The following is a 24,437-nucleotide window of genomic DNA, read 5'->3' on the forward strand; positions in this document are numbered from 1 at the left end:
AATATTTAACAATCACACAAACCCAACGCCAATTATTCTTGGGGAAGAACAAGCGAGTTTGTGTTATTGTCGAATTAATATTTTTTTCTTGAATATATTAAGTACATATAAATTTATTTTATCTATATAAGAGTTAATTTTTTTTAGTTCCAAAAATGTAAACAAAAAATACAGACATATAATTTAGCTATAATAATATTTTATGATACTCGAAACTGCAATGACCTGTTGTTTGAGGAACTTCCAACCTGTTCCCTATTAAGAACGTTACTCAGTGCTTTGAAGTGATCGGCAAATAATAAATAAAAACAAAGCACTAAACTCAAATCCAATTTCTGTTCACTTATCTACACAAAACAAAAAGCAAGAGATACATTTCTACTTCATAACTCTCTCTCTCTCTCTCAATCAGTCTCTTTATCTCTCTCCATCAAACTCTTGAGTTCTCTTTATATTTGAGTTCCCACTTGATTTCATACATTTATCTCTAAGCTTAAACAAGTTTAGCTTTTTTATGCTACAAAACTACATAATTGTTTGGCTGATTTTTTTTTGCGAACTTATTCTTACTTAAATTCTCAAAGTATCTCACGAAAAGATTTAGTTGAAGTGAATCACTTGTGGTATATAAACGATATAATTGATAAAAGGATTACGTCCAGTGAAAAGTCTAAGTAAAATGGTGGCATTAGAATTAGTTTTAATAGCAATTGCATCCTTATTCCTGCTTTATAAATGGCTAACGGCAACTTATAATACGTTTGAGTTACGTGGTGTGCCCTACGAGAAGCCCTATCCGTTAGTGGGCAACTTTGGTGCGGTGGTTCTTAATAAAGAATCAATGAGAAAAAGTTTTATAGAATTTTATAAACGCAATAAATTACAGTAAGTTTAAAAATAAATTTTATTGATTTAAAAATGTTGTAAAGAGATAATTTTTTTATATAGTAAAGTGGTGGGTTTTTATAATTTTCGTACCCCTGCATTTATAATAAATGATCCAGAATTAGTTAAAAAGTTGGCTGTTAAAGATTTTGAGTCTTTTCCAAATCATGCACCATTTTTCAATGCAGATGATGAACCATTATTTGCTGGTATGTTATCAATTATGAAGGATCAACGCTGGAAAGACATGCGTAACACATTGACACCAGTTTTTACTGCAGCAAAGATGCGCAGCATGCTTCCATTGATGAATGAATGCTTCCTTGAGTGCATAAATAATTTAAACAAAAAATTGGAAGGTGGAAGTTGTGAGCTTGAAATGAAACAATTCTTCACAAGACTCACCAATGACATCATAGCAACAACTGCTTTCGGCATTAGTATAAATTCTTATGAGAATCCAAAAAATGAATTTTATGATATTGGACAATCAATCACAAACTTTAAGGGCGCACAGATGCTCAAATTTATGTTATCAAATGTAATGCCTTGGTTGTTAAAAGTGAGTACATTTCTTTTATATTTAATTAAATAAAATAACAAAAAAAAAATTATTTCAAAATTACTTCAAATTTGAGTATTTATCATATTGTATTAATTAAGTTTAATAAAAATTAATTAATTTCATTAAAGTTCCTCGGTGTTCGAGTTTTCGATGCACACAAAACGGATTACTTCATGCGTCTCGTCGTTGATTCTATGAAATATCGTGAGAAACATAATATAGTACGACCTGATATGATACAATTGCTGATGGAAGCAAAGAAAGAGTCAACACAGAATTGGTCAGATATAGATATTGTTGCGCAATGTTTTGTATTTTTCTTTGCGGCTTTTGAGAATAATGCAAATCTGATTTGCGCTACATGTCACGAGTTGATGGAAAATCCTGATATACAACAACGTGTATATGAGGAATGTGTTGAAATAAAGGCGGAATTAAAGGAAGAGACATTAAATTATGAGACTACAAATAAAATGAAATACATGGAAATGGTGCTCAATGAAACTTTACGAAGATGGGCTTTTGCTCCTTTCACGGATCGTGTCTGTTCCAAAGATTATAAACTAACTGATGATGATGATAAATTACTGTTCGAATTTAAAGTTGGTGATCGTATATTCTTTCCAATTGGCGGTTTTCAATTGGATGAAAAGTATTTTGAAAATCCTGATGTGTTTGATCCGGAACGTTTTAGTGATGAGAATAAAGGAAACATTGTACCTTTCACAAATATACCCTTTGGCGTTGGACCTAGAATTTGTATAGGTATGTTATCAATAAATACGATTTTATTATACAATTAATATTTATTATCTGTGTAAAAATTATCTTTCGTTTTTATTTATTTACAGGTAATCGATATGCACTTATGCAGGCAAAGGCAATATTATATTACTTAGTTACGAACTACAAATTGGAACGTTCTGAAAAAACGGTCAAAAACGTTTTCGATGAAATGCGCGGTTTTCAAGTGACTCCAAATGGTGGTTTTTGGTTACGTTTTGTGTCACGTACTTAAACTGTCAACCATTTTAACAAGTGATTTAAACTCTATTAATTATAAGTGTTTATTTAAATTGTATAATTGCTGCACCTTTTTAATTATACCATATATAAATAATTGTATGTGTGCTTCTTATATACACAGATCATTACTTGTAATACATATAATTAATATATAATATTCTATAATGAAACTTATACAAAAGAGAATATTTTATTTAATGTGAAAATTTTTATAAATTTTATAAAATAACAAAATTAATAAAAACAACAAATTAATAAAGAACCGAAAAATTACAAAAACGTGAACATATGAGTTTTATCTAATGTTGACCAAGTTTAATAGTCCACAAGTCACAAGTTTTTACGACAATAAAAAAATAATTTTATATAATAATAATGAAATTAGAAAAAGTACCCACACAAATTATATCAACCACGTCAATTTGTTTTCACATCAAATATGTTAAGTAATTCATTCAATGACTAATGAAAATAGCTTAAAACTAACACTTTACAATGTAAATAATATTCTGATTAGAGGCTGAAATGTAAATTTAGAAACATATACAATGTTAATTATACGGAGAGATGCTAAAGTAGAAGTAAAAACTTATATTTCTGTACTAAATATACCGCATTTACATTATTACAGTAAAAGCTAGAGTTTCACAAGATTGTTAAATTATTTCTTTTTAATATAGATAGATATAAAACTAATCAATTATAGCTAAAACATTTATTAATATTGATGTATAAGTTTCACAGAAATTATTAAATGTATCTAATAGATATTCCATTATTGCCATTGCATCCTATCAATGCTGTCTATTATAATGATCTAAATAACTAAACATTATATTATAAAAGAAGGTTCATAACTATTATGATCGACTATTCGACATTTTTGAAAACCGGTTTTTGGTTCATTTAAATGATAAGAGTTTCAAAATAACCGGTTTCTATTGACTTATATATTTTTATAGCAAGAAGCCGACCTGAAGTGAAATATATAAAAGATTGGCATGTTGAGATGCGGGGAGGGATATGATATAACATGGGAATCCAAAGGATGATGAGTTGTTATTGGATATTATATCAAGTTGTTTAATTTAGAAACAATTGATGAAATTCAGCTGAAACAAACCGATTGATAACTCCATTTATAACATATCGTATTATAAAATATGTTACAAGAAGAAAAAAACAATAAACAATAATATAAAATTGTAAGTGACCACCAATAAGACTGACCACAGTCTTATTGACTAAATGACAGCTATAAAAATTTTATATTAAAGATAGTGATGATTTCGTGCATGCTTTATGTGGAACAAGTCCCTGTTTTTAATTAATAGAACATATAAAACACAAATCATCAGTCAACCATTATTTTATTTCGAACTTAACATCTAACATTCAGTTAATTGAATGGTTCGAAATAATCCATATTGTAGAACAGCTAGATAAGAAATGGATCAAAATCAAAATGAAGTTGCAATATGAATATATATTATAATGCGGATCAATTTTAAAAAGTGTTAGTAGTTTAGCGATAATTATGACCTTAAGCATAAACATCAATAACTAAAAATTTCTTAGATTTGATAGGATCCATATAAACCATCTGAAGTATTATAAATCAGCTCTCATTTTTTATTTAAAGTATAATGTAAGTACAGAAGTAATTTATGATTATAGTTTTTCTTCATAGACCATAGTAACTTTTTATAAAGAGATTTTTAAAGAGGAGTTTTTAATTATTAACTATTTTTATATTTTCAAGTAAATTTTCACATTATTTAATTCCTTTTCCTACTGATATGTTGTCAAACTATATGTAGTTGGGTAGATAAGTGAGTCGCAGCTACTTCGACATACTTAGACCTATTAGCCTGTTGTAATTCCACCGGATCCCAGATAAAAATCTCTCTCTATATTATGTGTAACTAAACACAGAGCCTTGTTACCATAATATAATATGGAAATAATGAGTCCATTTTTGCAAATTGGGAGAATTCAGAAATGCCTTCTCTAGTAAATAAAAACTAGGTCTGCGTAATACTGGACAGTTTAAGAAAATATGCTCAATCTTCTCCTCTTCATCATAGCATCATCATACCTATTAAAAAGTGATCTGGTAGTTTAGGTGATAATTAATACACTCCAATGGTTGTTAATGGGGACATGTTTTATCTCAGACGAAAAGATTTTTGTATACACATAACTAATTCTTTTTATCCTTTCGCTTATTATGGGGTTCTAGTTAAGTTTCGTAACAATAATGTGACTCAAATTTCTTACGTTCGATATTTTTTAACTTGGGAAGGAAAAAATTTGGATTTTTATAATACATAGTATAGTGAACAATCGCGTCTTTTGTCGGGAAGGCTCGGAATTCCGAGCTTATCTAGAGAGTCTGAATAAAGACTGAGTTATAAGATCGAAAAATAGATTTAACTTTGCTCCATTTTTGATTTGATTTCGAAATGGAGATGTCTGTAAAGTAAGTCTAAATAGAAACTGAGTTAAAAGATCGGAAAATAGATTTAACTTTGCTCCATTTTTGATTTGACTTCGAAATGTTCATGTGTCATTTTCGATTGGTAAATCTCGAGCGAATTGCATAGCATTATTATGAGATTATTTTACAACACTCTAGATATATTGCCAGAGTAGCAAAATTACACTAAAATGAACAGCTGTTTTTTAGACTTTACAAAAAATGTGTGATTTGATTCGATATACATAATATATTACTGGAAAAAAATAAATTTCTACTAATACTAATACAGATATGTCAGATGAATCTAAAAATGTACCATTGCGCAACAAAATTTTATAGATCGAGAGTAAATTTTAATTGAATTCAGATTTATCAATTGAAAACGCCATTAGTGTTTTATTATTTTCATAATATATTTATTAAATATTGTAGAACCTTATAAAATTATTGTGTGGCATACATTGGAATGATAATACATATGCTAAACATCCATTTACAATTTTTGTGTGGTCTACTTGACAATAGTATTTTTCACCTATTCTCATTTGGAACTGCTTTTATAGTATATGCAGCCCGTTATTAGTTTTAAATTACGGATGCATATCTTACTTGATATCTATTTTAATTTTATACAACACAATAAAACAAATCCAGTTATAACAATTGTCTCTAGTTGATTATTTTGTATCTCTAGTTGGTATTTATCTAAACATGTAACTTTTAAATTTTTCTTTAAACTTTAGTAAAATAAAATTAAACACCCTGTAAGAAATCAATTTTGGTGATAAAAATATTTTACGACGTTACTTCAGTCTGAGCAATTACTACATATTTTGAAATTCAGAGATCTGAAACTTAAGTTTGTTTATAAGAAGCTTTCTCTCCAATTGCAAAAAGCTTTTGAAATAATTTTGACTACAAATGATAATCACAAACCACACCTTCAGTGCAGTTTACTTTCGTACGTGATGTATCACAGTTGATTAAGTTCAAAATGTTTATTTACTTAGTTTTATTATTAATCTTATATACAGCGTATTTGCTTAATGGATGGTTGAAAAAAACATTCACGGTTTTTGAAAACCGTGGAGTACCGCATAAGAAACCAGTGCCGTTTATAGGAAATGCGTTGGATTTTTTAAAAGGAAAAGAATCTCTGCATAAAATTATGATCAGATTGTATAGACAAACTAAGCAGCAGTAAGTATATAATAAAAATTTTTCAATATATTCTTTTATATATTACTATAATTTTAAAATATGTGTGCAAGATCGAGAGTAAATTTAATATATAATTATATAATAATAATAATAACAATCTTAACAAATTATTACTGCAAAAATAAATATGTATCTTTCAAGTGTGATTTTTAAATGTTTAGCGGTCAAAACAAAATATCTATACTCTTTAAGTATACTAAACCATCTGGTTAGCTTATTATGTTAAGTGTTTAATATTTTAAATTTGTTAAAAAAAAATTCAAAAATAAAATAAACAAAAACTAAAGAATTAAATTTTTGGAAAATAATTAGATCATCATTTTGTAGGTTCCTTTATAATTTTATTTGTGGCCATAAAAGTTGAAAAATAGAAATATTTTATTCGAACCTGACCTATACCAAATATTTTTAGTATTTTTTTTTTTAATGTGAACATCATTTTTTTTTACTTATTGTTTTAATCAAAATGTTATGTTTTAAGTACATAAATTTCTCTGTCAATATCTAAAAATACTATTCATGTATTAGTATTTCTTTTTTATTGCTTATCGAATAACAAATGGCAATGGAGTTATAGATTGTTTTGTTTATCTTTAAACCACTAAATTTATTTTTGGACAAAACATATGCACATTATTAAAAAGCTTTTTTTCAAACAAATTCAAATTTTTTAAGAGTTTCTTTTTTTTTAAAACAAATACAAAAATGCAAATATTTAAATTCTACAAACATTTAACAATAATAAATAAACAAATTTAATTTTGAACGAAACATATACAGAACATGAAATAATAAAATAAATAAAGAAAAGTAAATATTTAAAATTTGCAAAAATTTTCTTGACTCACTGTACTGTAGTTACTTCACAATTAATTAATACTAACGATAATATGACAGTCACTTGCATTCAGAGCTGTGCATTATTTAAAATAAATAATTAATTTTTTCTCATATATATAATTATGTATTAAATTATAATATTTATATAAATAGGATATTTATATATTATAAATATTATAATTTTAAATTTTAAACATTTAAAAATTTATAAACAATTATGTAAAAGTGGAATAAATATATAAATTATTTTATTAAAAAGGGTTAATATTATAATCGTTTATTATAATCGTTTTATATATTTGGCAATATTTTTGAATGGAATATTAGATAAGATTAGGACACTGTAAACTAGGGAACCATGCTAAAAGACTAGGTCCTCCTTTCAACCAAATTTGTCATAGCTGTGGGGAGGACGATGAGAGCGCATCTCATCTTTTGTGTTTTTGTCCAGCTCATGCACGTCGGCGATTTAGTACTCTAGGAGCCCCCTTCCTTGAGGACCTGGACCAGTTACAGGATCGGGCTTTAAATAGCATTTTATGCTTCGCAAAAAGTTCTAGGTGGTTTTAAACCCTGAGGTTTTTATTATTTATATACGGCATCACAATGGGCCAATTAGGCCTAAGTGGATTCACTAGGGATCACCGGTATAACCTAACTTAACCTAGATAAGATTTGATTTATAAAACAATAAGATTACTTTTAACATAAATCAATGTAATAAGATTACCTCTAATACCTAATTACAATGTAATTGTAACTAAAACTGTATATGTTAGATTACAATTGTAATTGGACTTGAAAGAACAATTTTTTTATTCCCGGAAATGTTTAAAAGTATTTTATTTTAGAAGAAACACTAGCAGAGCCTTTAAGCAATTAGAAATTTGTTTATATATAAGATATATCTTTGGTTGTAAGTTGTCTTTGTATTTAGTTAACTTGTTTATTGATAGTCTTTTGTTGCGTTGATTGTTGGTACTTTTTGCATGTGGTGTATAGAAATGTTTGATTGTAAGTTGCAATCAAATTTGCAGTCTCTAAAAACAATAACTGAAATTTTTTACCAACAATGATTAGCTATCAAAATGATAAAAACTACATCGTAAAATGTAAACCAAAAACAGAAATCCGTAAACTTCAGAAAAATAGCTTGTTTGTAACTATTAGTACTAGTTAGTTAGTTTGCTAAGCAATCAACTTGATAAAATAAACTCACTGTAACAACTTGAGTCAAGGAAATTTAATTAAATTCAATTGTTTTTAATAGAAATTTGATATTGTAAATATTTTTACAAATCGTGGAGCAAACATTTCAAGCTTTAGCTTAAGGAAAAGTAAAAAAATTTTCTAAATTAAAAAGTTAGCAGTGTACTTCTTGGCATCATCTTACAAAGGCCATATAAAATATATGGTTTAAAGTCTTTCAACAAAGAATTTTAGGACTTAAAGAATACCAAAATAACAACACCTAGTAATTAAATTAGTATCATTTGTAGTATTTAGAATAATTTAGTAATAACTCAAACTTATTACTTAAAAAATCTACTTACTTTACTAAAACAAGCATCAAATGTTACCTGTAGATTAAATTTACTAAAATTTCATCTAAGATTTTCAAGCAAGAATAAACCTACGCTATTAAAATTTCTCTTATGAAATTTAAAGCAGCAAAAAAATCCATATCTTTTTACCTGACAGTTCCTCTTTGGAAAATGACATTAACTCTAGGGTATCCTTAACAGATCCTTTGTCAAAATTTTCATATACCATTCTCAATAAAAGACGGAGAACATTGTTTAAAGTGGTTTTCTTGTCAAATGACATAAACTGCTTAATTATATTTAATTACTATGAAAAAATAGAAAAAACTGGTTAGAACACATACCACTTTTTAAGAAATTGAGGTCTAATCAAGCTACACATATCGGTTTAAAGATTACCTATCTAAACTATCAACCGATCTACTTAAACAGTAAGTTTTAGTCCTAAAATCTATCTGATTGCAAAGTAATGGTTAAATTTAATGTGAATCTGGGTATAAGATTTTTTCCATAAACAAAGAAAAAGAAATGCTTTTTTGTTAGCAGCATACATAAATAAAATAGAACTTTTTTTACATTCTATATGAACTCATTTCCACTACAATATTTACTCTGTTTTAGCAAAATATATGGATACTACAATTTTAGTCAAGCGTTTTTTATTGTCAACGATCCTGAACTGATAATAAAATTAGGTGTCAAGGATTCTGACACATTCGCAAACCATCAACGTTTATTCAATGCAGACAAAGATCCATTGTTTAGCGGCATGTTAACTGTGATGAGAGATCAACGTTGGAAAAATATGCGTAACACTCTCACTCCAGTCTTCACAGCCTCTAAAATGCGAGCCATGTTCACGCTCATGAATGATTGTTTTGCCGAAAGTATAAAATACTTACATAAACGCTTAGATGGTGGGAATAGTGTCGACATTAATATGAAAGAATGTTTCTCCCGATTATCGAACGATCTGATTGCAACTACAGCTTTTGGTCTAAAAGTTAACTCCTTCATTGATGAAAATAATGAATTTTACACAATTGGAAGTTCTATCACAAAAACCAAAGGTTTGCAAGCTCTTAAATTTATGTTGTACAGTTTATCACCAAAACTATTTGATGTAAGTCAATTCTATAACAGCAGACTTTCAAAAAAGCATAAAAATTCAATTCAAATTTTTTTCATATTTCATTAACCTTTCAGTTATTAGGTTTAAAACCGTTTGATAAAAAACGAGCTGATTATTTTGTAAACTTAGTCTCAAACGCAATGAAATATCGTGAGGAAAACAATATACATCGCCCTGATATGATACAATTAATGATGGAAGTAAAGAAAGATTCCCCTTATAATTGGTCTCATGAGGAAATTGTAGCCCAATGTTTTATTTTCTTCTTCGCTGCTTTTGAAAACAATGCCAGTTTTATTTGCACAACCTGTCATGAATTAATGAATAATCCTGATGTACAAGCAAAACTCTACGAAGAAATAATGGAATTCGATAAAAAGTTAAATGGTGAAACGTTGAGTTATGACACTCTTAAGGATATGAAATATTTAAATATGGTTGTGTCTGAATCGTTACGTAAATGGACTTTAGCTGCCTTGACTGATCGTGAATGTAGCAGTGATTATGATGTTACAGACGATGAGGGTAATTTAATATGTAAATTAAAACAAGGCGACCGTATATGGTTCCAAATTGTTGGCATACATTGGGATGATGAGTACTATCCCAACCCTGAAACTTTTGACCCGGAACGATTTAATGATGAAAACAAAGCTAATATGAAATCAATGACATATTTACCATTTGGCGTGGGACCTAGAATTTGTATAGGTATAAATACATATTTAAAAAATCTTAAATTAGGGAAATATTGATTTTTTTTTAATATTTTACAGGTAATCGTTACGCTTTAATGCAAGCCAAAGCTATGATATACTATTTGCTTAAAGAGTTTAAGCTTGAACGTTCTGAGAAGACTTGTAATAATCTTTTAGATGATTTGCGCGGTTTTCAGGTATCACCCAAAAGTGGTTTTTGGCTGAAATTAGTACAACGAACGAAATAGATTTATATAAAAAATTTATATATATAAGTCTTTTCATATAATTAAAATATTTATGTATTTAAAATGTTTATATACTAAAAATATATATTTGGAAGATGTTTTTTAATTCAATACCCAAGCAATTCAAATTCTTTTATTTATTATTCAACCTTTAAACTAAAGTTCTTTATTATTCTACGTTTTATTTAAATTTCGATTAGCCTGTAGCGTATCAATAAATTTATCTTAAATTTGTTGATATATTATTTTTGTTTTTCTTTTTTGTTTTTCCCAATACCAAACATAAATAACTGCAGTGTAAGTGTCACTAGAGTAATCTGTTCTCACTGACCTCATTCATCAATGTGTCAACCAAATGAAATAACAAATCTTCACCAAAACTGTCATTTGTAAGTAAAAAGATTTTAAACGAATAGGAAAAGCACAAATAAAAACTAACAAAATAAAAAAGCGCATATAGGTCGACTGACGAAGTACACTACTTTTATCTATTTTATCATTACAACAGGGGAAATTGACCCTTAGAATTCCCATTGTAAGTTCTGAAAAGGGATTCTAAAACAATAAAAGAATTATTGTGACATAAATCTTTATGCTTTCAAACTTTAAATACAACTAAAAAATTTTATTTTTTCATTATGTTAAAAGAGTATAGCTTAGATAGATTTTATTTTCAGCTACGTAAGTAAATTATTAATAACATTTCGGGTATATATACACCATAGCTGATTGAACTTAACGCATATTGAATGTTTAATTTAAGAACAACTGTAACCATATATTGCCAATGATTTTACGAGTGTTAGCTTCGAGTACTTAGAATATCACTGGTTTATTTGAATTAGCAAACATCTCACTCCGCACTAAATTAAGTTAATTCAATATGAATGTAAAGATCACCCTCTTATATGGATGTGAAAGCTGAAACACTTCTGCCTGCAGCGCAGTGCAACTTGAAACATTTATCAATCGTTGTCTACGTCCCATCTTTTCAGTCATTTGACCTAACACCATACGTTACACCGATCTATGGTTTAGAACTAATCCGCCACTAAAAATTGAAGAAATAGTAAAATCGGTCATATTCTACGCATACCTGCAGACGACACCAATAAACAAATCCTAAACTATGACCTCCAAGGCTCTATAGGAAACAAATTAAAACAGAGTTACGATGTTACGGAAAAAGTTGGAGTGAGGTTAAAACTTTGTCGTCAAATTAAAATCAATGGAAATTATATGCTTCGATCCTATGCTCTTTGTAGGATTTAAAAGATTTAATATTTAAAACCGACTTCAAATATCTCAAAGGACACTAGTCCAGAGCGATAAGATCACATGATTATGAAAGCAAATTTCTAATATGGTTTAATACGGGCAACAACGATCTACAAAATCTGACTGTATTATTTTTTTGTGTTAAGCCCACAATATTTTATAATATTTACGTTAGCGTCGTGGTTTTACGTTAGCGTCTTTTAATTAAGCAACAAATAAGTTGTTAATCATGGACATAGAGCACGCTTTTTTCAGAGTAATGTTATGATCTATAGTAACTTCAAAAGAATATGGGTCAATAAATTCATTAGCCTATACAATACACTTAAGTCTTTTTATGTTAAAATGTCAGAACATATGGAATACAAATATTCCATAAACCAATGAACCAATAAACCAATTTCAATATATATATATTTGATTTGAGTTGAGCATTACCTGATTACACTAATGTAGAGAAGGATTTCACTTTTTACTTGATATTAAACAAGTTAAATAGAATAATGTCATCTTAAATGTATGAATTTTAAATACTCATGCATATGTGAATTACTACAAAAGATTTTTTTTACTTTCTATTTGTTTCAGGAAATAATTTACATTATATATACTTTTCTGTATAACTTCCATCACTCTACTTTATTTCGAGCAATTCAAAATAAGAAACAATATTTTATTAAAATCTATCAATATCAATAATTCATTATTGTTAGTAGCAAATATTAATATTGAAGTATTTCATTTTCGAATATACAATAAAATATATTATGTGCGTAAAACAAAAATCTCTTGACTATTAAATTAATAACTGTCAATACTGTAATACTATGACCTTAACATTGACACCCATAAAAAGTTGGCATGGACCAATTTCAAAGTGTAGCTTAAATATTCAAACAAATTTCATTGTCACAATAAATAAAATGTCATTTTCAGCAACTTTGTCAACCGAAGACTAGCATCGTTTGTAAGAAGAGAAAAAACCGTAAAACTGAACTTCAATTTGTGTTAAATCAGTCAAAAACAAACCAGAACAGTTTTAAGAGTGAAGTAGAGTTCGTATCGCATATGCAGCCTACAGTTCAAATGTTAAGTACTTCAGCAATGTTTCAATTTAATTAATTCTTTAAAAAAAAAACGCATTTATTAATACAATATAGAATTTTTTAAAAGATTATTAAAAATTTTCGAACAGTCGTGAATAGTAATAATAAAATTTTTATTTATTTTATTTAATTGAATTTTTGGCTGACATTATACCAGTTTCGAGTATTGACAAATTCCCATCATTATCTGGTCTTATAAGTATCTAGGTGCAAGTATCAAGGGTTGAAACTACCAAAACACTTTCTAACTATTTTTATAAGTACCATAACAAAAATTTCATTTATTTTTGGTGGATTGAAGTTATCCACATCCATAGTTCTGGATGTTCTAATATATGCTATAATACGAATCTCGCGTTATTACTGTTTTTATACATTGTGGTCGGTTTTATCACTCGATAAGTGCTTTCAATTTTTGATCCTAAAAAAAAAACTACTTAAATGATACGAATAATAACATCATTATTAACAAAGACCAATTAGAATTAAATCATTTAAAGATAATTTTAATAAAATACATTAACTTATAAATCAGTAGGAACTATTATCACAACTCAGAGTAATGCCCAACGCACGATTAAACTACAGTTTCTCACTACATTAACTGACTACTATCAATGTAATCTAATTGTATAATATGTACTACCCATAGCCTAAAGCTTAATCGTATGCAGGACTTAAATGCGGAATTTGATGCTCTTTATTTTAGATAATTGTATTTATTGTAACTAGCTGCTATAATTTATTCGTGCAATGGGTATAAAAATGCTTAAAGACCTCTTTTCTTCTATTTTGATATAAATCTTAAATGTTCTATTAATAAAAAGTTTTAGTTCCTTTAATCAATAGGTTTTTAACAAGCATGTAATATTGGACTAAACATATTATAAAATAAAAGACGTTTTTTCTTACTAGATAACCAAATAATATATCTAGAAAAAGCGCGGTTTTCATAAATGCTTCAATATTTTCAATAATTAAAAATTTTTTTTTTCAAATCTATATTTTTTTAGTGAAACTAATCTGATCATAATCTGAAGAAAATATATATTTTTAGAAATTATTGTTTAAATTGAAATAAAAATCTATTTATTAAACATAAATAAAAGACATTCTATCTCTTTTTTACTTAACAAAGCGTACGTATAAATATACGGACACATTGAAAATAAACAAAAATATAACAAATAAAATTTATTCTTCGCAATAATATTTTCTATCACGTACTAAAATCGTATTAAAAATATAATTTTTATTTTTGGTCTTTTTAAATTTGTGACTATTATAACTTTTTGCTATATATTTTTATCTTAGTAATATTATATCTCAACTATGTTCATTTACTATAATAAAGAACTAGTGACTTTAGTGTGCAAATCATGTTAATCGAGTGCCATGAATAAAAAATCATTTTACTAAAGTTTAAAATATTCAAAACTTGAAATCAGCTACTTTTGTGGAAATTATATAGGTATATATAGTTTCATTTAATTCAAATAGATTTGCAGAGTAAGCGTGCTAGATTTCAAACCAGATTAATTTCAATTAAATTACTTACATCATTACAATACTTGCATATTATGTATTTATCGCAATATTTAATACGACTTATTCTAAGAGAGAATTTATAATGATGGACTTAACAGATAATACATACAACAACATAGAGCAGTCATTGGAAATAATATGCATAATAAAACTAACAGTTACAATTTTTTTAAAAATAGAATAGTACGAACCCACTACTATGTTTTTGCGCAGCTTATGCACAGCAGCGACTTAATACTTTAGGAGCCCCCATTCTTAAGAATTTGAATAAGTTACAGGACCTCTCACTAAATAGCATTTTATGGTTCGCTATAGGTTCTAGGTGGTTTTAAACCCTGAGTTTTTTTATATATACGGTAACACAATGGGAAAGTAGGCCTAAGTGGATCCACTAAGGATCGCCGGTATAACCTAACCTAATAGTAAGGAGTGATTTTTTCAGCTTACTGTGTTAATATTTATTTTACATATTAGTGTCTAATATGTAAGTAATAGTAAATTACTATATACATATATACATATATATATTAAATAGAACATGTGCTTAGATAACTTATCTGTTTATACTTCGCTGATGAATGCGATGTTAGAGTGTTTATGAATTAAATTTTTCTTACCTGAAAAAAAAAAAATATATTAGAAATATTATGTTAAAATAGACTTTACTTTCTTATAATTTTTGTATATTATAATATACATATAAATATATAATATAAAAAAAAGAAAAAATATCAGTGAGCAATGCTTAATTTTAGTACTAAAATATCTCATCATTTTAATTTACGAGCTCAAATTCATAAACTTTTGTGACACTCAATACAGGTGCCAACAGACTTATTAAATTGTCCTATACATACTATAGCTGTAAACAAATTCGTATTAAAAACCATATCCTGACAAGCATTTTAATGAGCGATAATAAAACAAAAGTGACAGGTGACACATCAAGCAATTTTTACATTATAATTGTTGACATTGTGCCAAATTTTAGCACCAACAAAAAACGAAAAGGATAAGTACGCACTTTGAATAAAAATTCTATCTGAACTACGTGCAAGTGGAAACCTCTGAACAAGGAACTGCATAATAGAAGTTTGATAATTGGTACAAAATCACTTTAAGAATAAAAAACAAAATTTTATTTTTAGATTTTTACATTTAAACAAAACAAAAACGTTTTAATTTTTGTTTTTTTAAACATAAAAATAAAAACGTTTTCCAACTCTCGATGTCAAGGACTTAAACGAAATCAACACTGTTAAAGCCATTAAAACTGACCGTATAAGTTGACCTCAACTCACACTCATCAGTTCTATATAAAATGGTCAGCTGAAATATCTCTGCTGTGCCGCACATATCCTGTTGGCATAAAAATGTGAACTGGTGCTTATTTAGTATGCGTGTCCTTCGTTTTATTCATATTAGCGATTTGGCGATTTTATCTGCGTCCATAAATTTTATGAGCATATAATATAATTTCTATTTTATTTTTACATATTTGCACAAAAACGTTGTACCAAAATAAATGCTAAGGTCACGAATTGAAGTCCTTTTTGCGTATTTCAAAGCACGTAATCAATAATTAAATGATGTTAAAGCAACCGTAGATTGGGTTTCGTATATAATTAAATCCCATAATAAGCATTTGAAACCATACGAAACGATTAAGATTTTAATTAAGATTTAATTAACAAATGTTCACATCCTTTTTTAATTGAATTGAATAAATTAAATACGCAAATGCAGTTTAAATATTTTTCATTTAACCAATTTTATGTTTCGTACAGTTCTAAATAAAAAATTAATTAATAATAAACTATTTATAATGATATTTAACTTGGATATAATTCCTAAAATATTTTTAACATATTTTATTGAGTACGAACTAATTCCCAACCTTCGTCAGATAACGATAGAATTAAGATAATTAGCTTAATCTTTGCTGGTGTGTTGAAACAAAAGGAATAACGTTATTCTGTAAGTTAGGGCTATGTTTACAGTTAGTGATACTCACGCCAAATACGAAATTTTTATTGTTTCTAAAAACAAATTAAAAATTTAAGAATAAATGAGAGAGCGAGAGATATTTTGATTGGCCTCGTCACGTCAAATTAGTCAAACAGTGATAAGCAATAATTAATATAAGAATTTATGCCTTTTAGAACCGAATATGCATATTTTTATGCAGATATGCTTATAAGTACAGGTTAGCTGAAAGGTTTTGAAAATGACACCTATTAACGAGTAGAAGAATTAAATTTTACACGCCATTTTGACATTTCGTCTCTCATCTGAACAGACGTCGGCAGAACAGGGGTACGTCAAGTTTTTAATCAATGGAATTATAACCATCCTAATTATGAAAGATGTCTATCAGAGACATCCAGCTTATTAAAAGCGCCTGATAGCTTCCCAACTACACTTGAATTATATTTGAACTACTTTATGTTGAACGTTTAATTTCAGTCAATTTCACATAAAATGTAAATATTCCACATAGTTTCTCTTTTCATTATTTACGTATCATTTTCGAAAATATTTGTCTTTACATTAAATATGAAACTTTTCAGTAGCAGAACTTACAAAATATTGTGAATATATGACATATCATTGATCATCACATTGCCTATCAAAATAAAGTATGATTTAAACTTTAAATGAAAGAAAATAAATAATAATAATAAATAATAATAATAAATAATATTTCTGATATGATAAGCAAAAGGTCATCGGAAAACATATCTGAAATGAAATTTTCAATATTTTTCTCTATGCTTTCATATATAAAACAAAAATAAAAGTTCAACCTCATAATTGACAGAAAAATCGAATAAATCTCCATATGAGTATTGCTACTTTAAAGTTCCTGTAGAGACTACAAAATGCAACCAGAAAAATACAAAAATTATTGGTCCTAGAAATATTTGTGCCTTATAACGAAATATTGGACCATAAATATATTTGTGTCATAAATAAGTTTAAAAAGTAAAATAACTCCTACGAAACATGAAAGATCATAAGTCAAGATTTTAAACTTTCTGATTATGGCATTATTTTTGTATATTTTATGATGGTATACAAAGGCACTTTTAATTTCATATTTTTGATGTCAATGATAGTTTTTAGTTTATAAGTATTTTTGATTATGTATGCCAATTTTGCAAGTACTTGCAGTTTACTTGACGAATGAAAACATACAATGCCATATTCAATACAAATTTAAAACAACAGAGCAGTTCTAAAATTGAAGTGAAGTTTTTACTAGTGTTTACTAGTGTTCATTGATGCAAATCCAGGAATTTTAAATTATTTGTAGGATTTGCACTGTTTTTATTCTTATGTCAATATTTTTACTTAAAAAACGATATATAATATTAGTAACTCAAATTCTGTACTCTTACGTTCCTTCTACCCAGTAAATCTAATTCGAAAAATATGTTTTCATCAAACTATATTACAATATACCTCAATCTCTAAAACACATATTATTTTATTATTAAATTGTTGTAAAATAAAAAACATTAATAGGTGACATCAAAAATATTTATTTAATACTTATTTGTTTCCTACATCCGAATATATGTTATACAAATAGTGCATATATATGAACCGAGTTAAATCGAAAAATTTATTATAAACACTGTCTTTAGAGAAATACTTTAGCACTATAATTCCTATATGAAGATTTAATTATTCTAGAGTAACAAATAGTTGCACTCCTGCACGAATTATACCATAAGCTCCAACCATAAAATCAACACGATAACTTCCTTCAGGGAAGGGTGTAGGAGTTGAAAACTTATTAAGAGGAGCTTTTTCAACCACAATATCCGACTGCAATACATATAAATGGTTTTAAAAATAGAAAGTGGAATTTGTATAATTTACCGTATATGGACAAGTGTGATTAATGTTTGAATATTTCTTCCAAGTATCAAAAAAAAAATCGAAAAATGGATTTTTTTTACCTTCAAAATACCTACACATATCTAAAGTAGTATTTATAACAAAAGGTTTATAACCATTAGCTTTTTTCCAGATAGTAAATTGCACCTGAAAATAAACTTTTTGTTTAGATTAAAAAATATTTAATAACATCAAAGTTTACATGAGTTTGAGTAACTGGGGTCTGCAGAAGTCGGACGCGTACTGAAATATACTTCATGGTTCTGTTCACAGGCTTCACATAACAGTAAACAAAAAATGCAAAATTTTTGTCATACTCAACACATTTTATATTATTGACAACAAAAGTATTTGCCACCATATTTTTCTAAAATATGTTTTGAAGTAAATTAAAATTTTTTAATATGCTATTTACATTGCAATTAATATGTAAGAAAAGCAATAAATATTTATGTGTAAAAAGTAAAGATAAAAATCTTAAGTTACTTATAATTACAATAATTATTATTATATAATATATTACTTTTCTTTTATAGTCAATATTATAATATATTTAAATAATTTATTCATTTATAACTCAGCAGTTACACTTTTTTTGTTATAAAAATGTTTTCCATTATGAAAAAATATTATTTATATTATCAAATATTATTATTAAAAAATATGTTTAATATAAAAATGAAATAATTTTTTTGTTAAAAACTGTAAAGTAATACTTTATATCCTTCGTAAGCGTTTATAAAAAGTAATATATATATAAGAGTACACCAAATCCCCATATTATCTCTCCAAGTATCGTAAATAAACTGAACTGGTTTAAGTTGTTTAAAACTAAAACGTTTAACCAAAACATTTTAATTTGAAATAATTTACTGCAATTATAAACAAATTAATTTCTTTTTTTATTTCAAATTGTTAAAAATAATTTTAATAATTTTTAATTACTCTGCATACACACATACAAATATTAAAACAATTATATCAACAGACTTTATATTATATTATATATTATTTTATTATATTATACTTTATATACGTAACGACTATACTCCATGTCTATTGCTCTTAATGACATATATGGAATTCGTCATAATATAAGAAAAAGTTAATAAAATTCAGACGAAGGCAGATACGGGACTAGCTAACCACCAGGCACTGTAAGCTTTGGAGTTTAAAACTTAAAAGTTCCAGTCATAAAAAGACCAAAAAAATTAAGTAAAATGAACCTTTTTATTTACAAAAAAATAAGTCCACGACGGATTAAATTCTAATAACTAATATCGCTGGGTTTGACCTATTCTTAAATAAACATTTTGTGTAACTTTATTCTATTATTTTTTTTTTAAATTTTATTTATAAATGTTAAAATTTAATGAAAAATACATAATTATTAAAATTTTTAATTTAATTTAAATAATTAAGAAAGTTACTTTGACGGTAGTCTTAATTTTTTATATATAGTTTATATATATACATAGGATTTTATATAGTTCTTTATATAGATCTGCGATATATATTACACATAAATGAAAATTATATACTATCCTTTTTCAAGAAATGTTGCCATTTGATAGCAAAAAGAAACCAATTCACCCAATCTACACAATTCTGACTATTGATAGAACATCTTAAATTAGGAAACTATTGTATAAATGCCCAGTCGTAGCAGAGGTTAATCTAAAATTGTTGGAAAACTTTTTTTGATGATCTCGAGAGGGTATGGCAAACTATTGAAAACGTTACATAATTCGCTAAGAAAATAAATTAGTTAAAATGATGCATGTATCTCTTACACAAGAATACAAATATTACGAAAACGTCCTGTGCCTAAAATCGGACCAAAAAAGAGGTTACGACCAAAAACGAGGACCCTTAATTAATGAGTGAAATTGTCGTTATAATTGTAAATTTGTATATAGAAAATTTCAGATCAATTTCGATATTATAAAAGGAAATTATAATGCAAAATGTCTAGTTATTTTACTTCTAAGACAAAAAGTTCGCTATACAAATGTAAAAAACTTCCATACCGAGTCATTTTATAGAAAATATAAAAAAAATTTTTATTTCACATATGTATTCACAATTCAAATTTATCAATTTAAAAGCAATTAATATTAAAATTCCAGTTATTATCTGATAAAATATTAATCCAACAATATTAGCATTTGCATGTTAAATATAAAAATTATTTTTAAATAAAATGTGCTTAATATTTTATATTTTGCGAGTCATTTCTGCAAGTGGTCGCGGGTCATCGTCACCAAAGTGTGTCCAATCGTCACGAAATCAAACAAATCAAAAAAAAAAACAAAAAAACAATCAAGATGACGTACATTTGTTTATTTTCCCATTTTTACCATTTACCATAATTTTCTGCGAAAAGTTCACGAAATTTAAAATGTAATTTAGTATTCGGTAGTCCTTTTGGGTCCTTATTTGGGCCGATTTAGATAAAGTTATATTTCATGAAATATCAAAATGTAACTTATTCATCTACAAACATTAACTTGTAGATGTTATTGCGCTAAACATTTTTTATGGCATTAGTTAAATCTAAGTCAGAGTCCATATATCTCTTGGTAATATACAAATATATTAAAAAAATGTATATATATAACATATGCCAAGCTTTAGCAAGACTTCAGACTACAAGTTTTGCAAATCCTTATTTAAAACACTAAGAAAAATCATAAGAAAATAATATCTCAGCATCCTTATAATACCAATATATATTGCATAAAGTTATGCTAAAAGCCCTTTATATTTAAATCCGCATATTACAGTATTTTACAGTATTTTATTTTATTTTGTTTCAGGTATTGCAATGGGTCAAAAGACGATCCCTGTTGATGCCTGTTGCTCTCAATAATACATTTAACTTAACTTAAAGTGTTAGAAATTGTAATAGTAGGTGTAAATTTTCATTAGCATTAATTTATCTTAACCGAAATTATTTCTGAGTCAATAATTTAAAAATAGTTTGAGCAATATATACAAATATGTATTTAACATAAAATAAGTTTTAATTTCAGAAATTATTTTAAAAGTGATCCTTATCATTTATTAAATCAATTTTATTAATTTTCAACTTCGTCTGCCTGAATATGTAAACAGTCACTGTTCATATTTTCATGTAATTAATTTTCAAATTTAGTGACAAAAATTTTCAATAGAAAATTTAACAAGCGTCAAATTGTCAATAAAGTCACTAAATTTATTTATCTTATTAAAGATACTAAAAACGTATACCGATAATATGATCATCAATGTCTTCCACAATACAATACAAATATCTCAACAAATATAATATGCATCTACTTACGTAGATGAAGAACAAAAAATTGTATCTTTTCAAAGCACATCTTGGCACCTTATATGGAGGATGTGCAATCGATGCGACTGCATTTTATTTAGAACTTGAAATGATAAAAATAACTTATTTTTCCAATTCAATTCAGCATTGTTTACAGAAGTATTGTTTAAAGTTGTAACAGAAGGAGGTTTGGTATTTACTTATAGCGATAAAGCAAATTTATAAATAGTAGGAGAATATATACCTTCTGCTCAATAAGTACCCGAGTTTTGTTAACTACTCCTTAAGTAATAGACCTTTTTCAAAAATTTTTTTCTTTACAGCAGCTGTTAATGTGAGACTACCTCAAGTGCATTTAGCGATTTTTACTATGGAAAATTCAGTTGAACAACGAGTTTGTTTGAAATTTATATGTTTTGAACAAAATTTCATGTGTTGAAGCATTGAAAATGGTGCAGAAAGTTTACAGGGACTCTTCTATGTCTCGAACACAGGCATACGAGTGGTATAAATCATTCAAAGAGGGTCGTGAAGTGATCGATGATTTGCCTCGTCCTGGACGTCCATCAACATCAAATACCGAAGAAAACGTGGCAAAAATCAAGAAAATTGTGCTGGAAGATCGTCGTATGACTGAAAGGGAGATTGCTCGTGATGGATCCGATCTCAAATGGATCCGTTTACCACATTCTACATGATATATTGAGCATGAGACGCGTTGCAGCTCGACTTGTACCAAAACACCTTGATTTTTTGCAAAAAGAATACCCAAAGAACGTGTGTAAATAAATGATTTTTGAGCATAGAAATGACTCTACATTCATGAAACGCATCATAACAGGTGATGAGACATGGGTTTATGAGTATGATGTCAAAACCAGTCAACAATCGAGCGAATGGCGCTTCGAAAACGAGCCAAAACCCAAAAAACCGCGTAAAAGTCGCTCTAAAATTAAAGTTATGCTCACTGTTTTTTTCGACTACCGCGGTGTTGCTCATTACGAATTCTTGCCAGAGGGTCATACCATCAACAAAGAATATTACCATCCGTAAGAAAAGACCAGATTTGTGGAAAACCAACAATTGGATTCTTCACCACGACAACGCTCCATCGCACACGGCTCTTGTTGTACGCGATTTTTTGACCAAACACGGCACCACTGTCATCGCTCAGGCACCATATTCGCCAGATCTGGATTCGTGCGACTTTTTCCTGTTCCCGAAACTCAAACTGCCCCTTCGTGGTAAGCGTTTTGAGTCGATTGAATCGGAAAAAAAGAGAATTCGCTAAAGGAACTAAAAGCCATACCTTCACGGGCCTACGAAAAGTGTACGGAAGATTGGGTAAAGCGTTGGCATATGTGTATCGCTTCAGAAGGAGCATATTTTGAAGGAGATTAAATAAATTTGGAATGAAATTTATATTTGTGTGTTTTATTTACAAAATCTAAGTACTTTCTGATCAGAAGGTATGTATATGTATCTATGAAAATAATTTTAGTGAAAAGCAAATCTTATTTGTTTTAATAATTGATCTGATTTTAAGACTATTTAGTATATATGAGTGCATTGCCTTAGTGGATTGTGGATCAGTGCAGTTGAAAATTAAAAAATAACTTATTTTGTGTCAAAAAACTTTTTCAAAAAGTCTTTAACTTTAATCTGCAGATAATAGTCTCCACATAAATACATTTTTCTTTTACCAAGAAGTTTAAGTAAAAATATTATAAAATATCCTTGAACTTGATTAAGTCATTTTAAATTTTTATTTGTATTTTTAATTTTAAATTGTTGTTAAGAATTAATCTCTTTAACAATAAAAGAAAGAATAAAATTTGATATTAAAAGTGTTATAAGCATATATACTACAATCGTAAATCACTCCAGCATTACAAGTACGAATGTATCTCAAGCTTAAAATAGGCTCATGTTTCCCATTTACGAGCACAAAAATACTTAATGTGAATGACTTTAATTTTAATACTGCCACCATTAATTTGACAAATAAACAAATTTTATTTACACAGCATCATCATCAGCAGAAACAACAAGGAACAACAGGATAAGAACACATTTGGAATAGTATCAAATTTGATGTCAATGGAAAGACTTGGCAGCAATTGCGACTGTACAAAATAAACAATTGTGGATGGATTGATTGTGGCCCAAAAGCAAATCCTGCAAAACAAAATGTTTGTTTGATTTGAATTCTTATTTTGAAATAAGAAAACAGAGATGACAGCATTGACAATGGAAGCAGCAGAGGTAAAAATGTCAACAATTGGCATTAAGAAAGTAGAATTGAATTTGCATTTCGGCATCAATTTTCAATGGCTTTCGAATGAAAATGAAAATAAAACCTTAAAGCAAATATTGGATATAAAAGCATAAATATTCAAAACAATATAAATTGAAAATGTTGTATTGCGCTACATACGGTTTCAATGGCTTAAGTAGATTACGAATTTAAACATTTAAACATTTAACATTACTAATTAAAACGTATAAAGTTGTTAGCTTTGACTTTTCCTAAACTTAGGTGCCATTTACAGAGAATTTCGACTCGACATGATGATGGACTACTTACATGTAGTCCTAGTACATAATAATATATATATAGTATACCATACAATAAAATAATA

At 27.5% G+C, this 24,437-nt stretch overlaps 4 protein-coding genes across 5 annotated transcripts in view; 2 read left to right on the plus strand and 2 right to left on the minus strand.

The window, feature by feature from the left end:
* LOC119684862 (cytochrome P450 9b2-like) overlaps window positions 1-10,675 on the plus strand; it is a 286,885-nt gene extending 276,210 nt beyond the window's left edge. The window contains exons 1-4 of one of the 2 annotated variants that reach the window (XM_038098994.1): window positions 5,933-6,158; window positions 9,185-9,686; window positions 9,770-10,406; window positions 10,472-10,675. In XM_038098994.1, coding sequence (XP_037954922.1) covers window positions 5,953-6,158; window positions 9,185-9,686; window positions 9,770-10,406; window positions 10,472-10,641 — 1,515 coding nt within the window. In that variant the 5' untranslated portion in view covers window positions 5,933-5,952 and the 3' untranslated portion in view covers window positions 10,642-10,675. Of the gene's footprint in view, window positions 1-5,932; window positions 6,159-9,184; window positions 9,687-9,769; window positions 10,407-10,471 lie in introns of those variants that run through there. The other variant, XM_038098995.1, reaches the window with a different exon arrangement.
* LOC119684857 (uncharacterized protein DDB_G0283357) overlaps window positions 1-24,437 on the minus strand; it is a 140,052-nt gene that overhangs the window by 68,116 nt on the left and 47,499 nt on the right. The gene's annotated exons all lie outside the window — the stretch shown is intronic.
* Window positions 598-2,633, plus strand: LOC119684863 (cytochrome P450 9b2-like). The gene is made up of 4 exons (XM_038098996.1): window positions 598-885; window positions 949-1,447; window positions 1,579-2,215; window positions 2,302-2,633. The coding sequence occupies exons 1-4, from the start codon at window positions 680-682 to the stop codon at window positions 2,466-2,468; spliced, it is 1,509 nt and encodes a 502-aa protein (XP_037954924.1). The 5' UTR covers window positions 598-679; the 3' UTR covers window positions 2,469-2,633.
* Window positions 18,264-18,738, minus strand: LOC119674886. Its single transcript, XM_038086042.1, has 3 exons — window positions 18,682-18,738; window positions 18,462-18,626; window positions 18,264-18,407 (listed from the first exon to the last, which is right to left on the minus strand). The coding sequence occupies exons 1-3, from the start codon at window positions 18,736-18,738 to the stop codon at window positions 18,264-18,266; spliced, it is 366 nt and encodes a 121-aa protein (XP_037941970.1).

Source organism: Teleopsis dalmanni, chromosome 2 (genome assembly GCF_002237135.1).
Source record: "Teleopsis dalmanni isolate 2A chromosome 2, ASM223713v2, whole genome shotgun sequence".
NCBI lineage: Eukaryota > Metazoa > Arthropoda > Insecta > Diptera > Diopsidae > Teleopsis > Teleopsis dalmanni.

Coding starts and splice junctions, on each gene's coding strand:
- LOC119684863 (XM_038098996.1), top strand. CDS start 680: ATGGTGGCATTAGAATTAGTTTTAATAGCAATTGCATCCTTATTCCTG. Junction 1,448..1,578: donor TAATGCCTTGGTTGTTAAAA/GTGAGTACATTT, acceptor ATTTCATTAAAG/TTCCTCGGTGTTCGAGTTTT. Junction 2,216..2,301: donor TGGACCTAGAATTTGTATAG/GTATGTTATCAA, acceptor ATTTATTTACAG/GTAATCGATATGCACTTATG.
- LOC119674886 (XM_038086042.1), bottom strand. CDS start 18,738: ATGAAGTATATTTCAGTACGCGTCCGACTTCTGCAGACCCCAGTTACT. Junction 18,627..18,681: donor CCCCAGTTACTCAAACTCAT/GTAAACTTTGAT, acceptor GTTTATTTTCAG/GTGCAATTTACTATCTGGAA. Junction 18,408..18,461: donor ATCACACTTGTCCATATACG/GTAAATTATACA, acceptor TATGTATTGCAG/TCGGATATTGTGGTTGAAAA.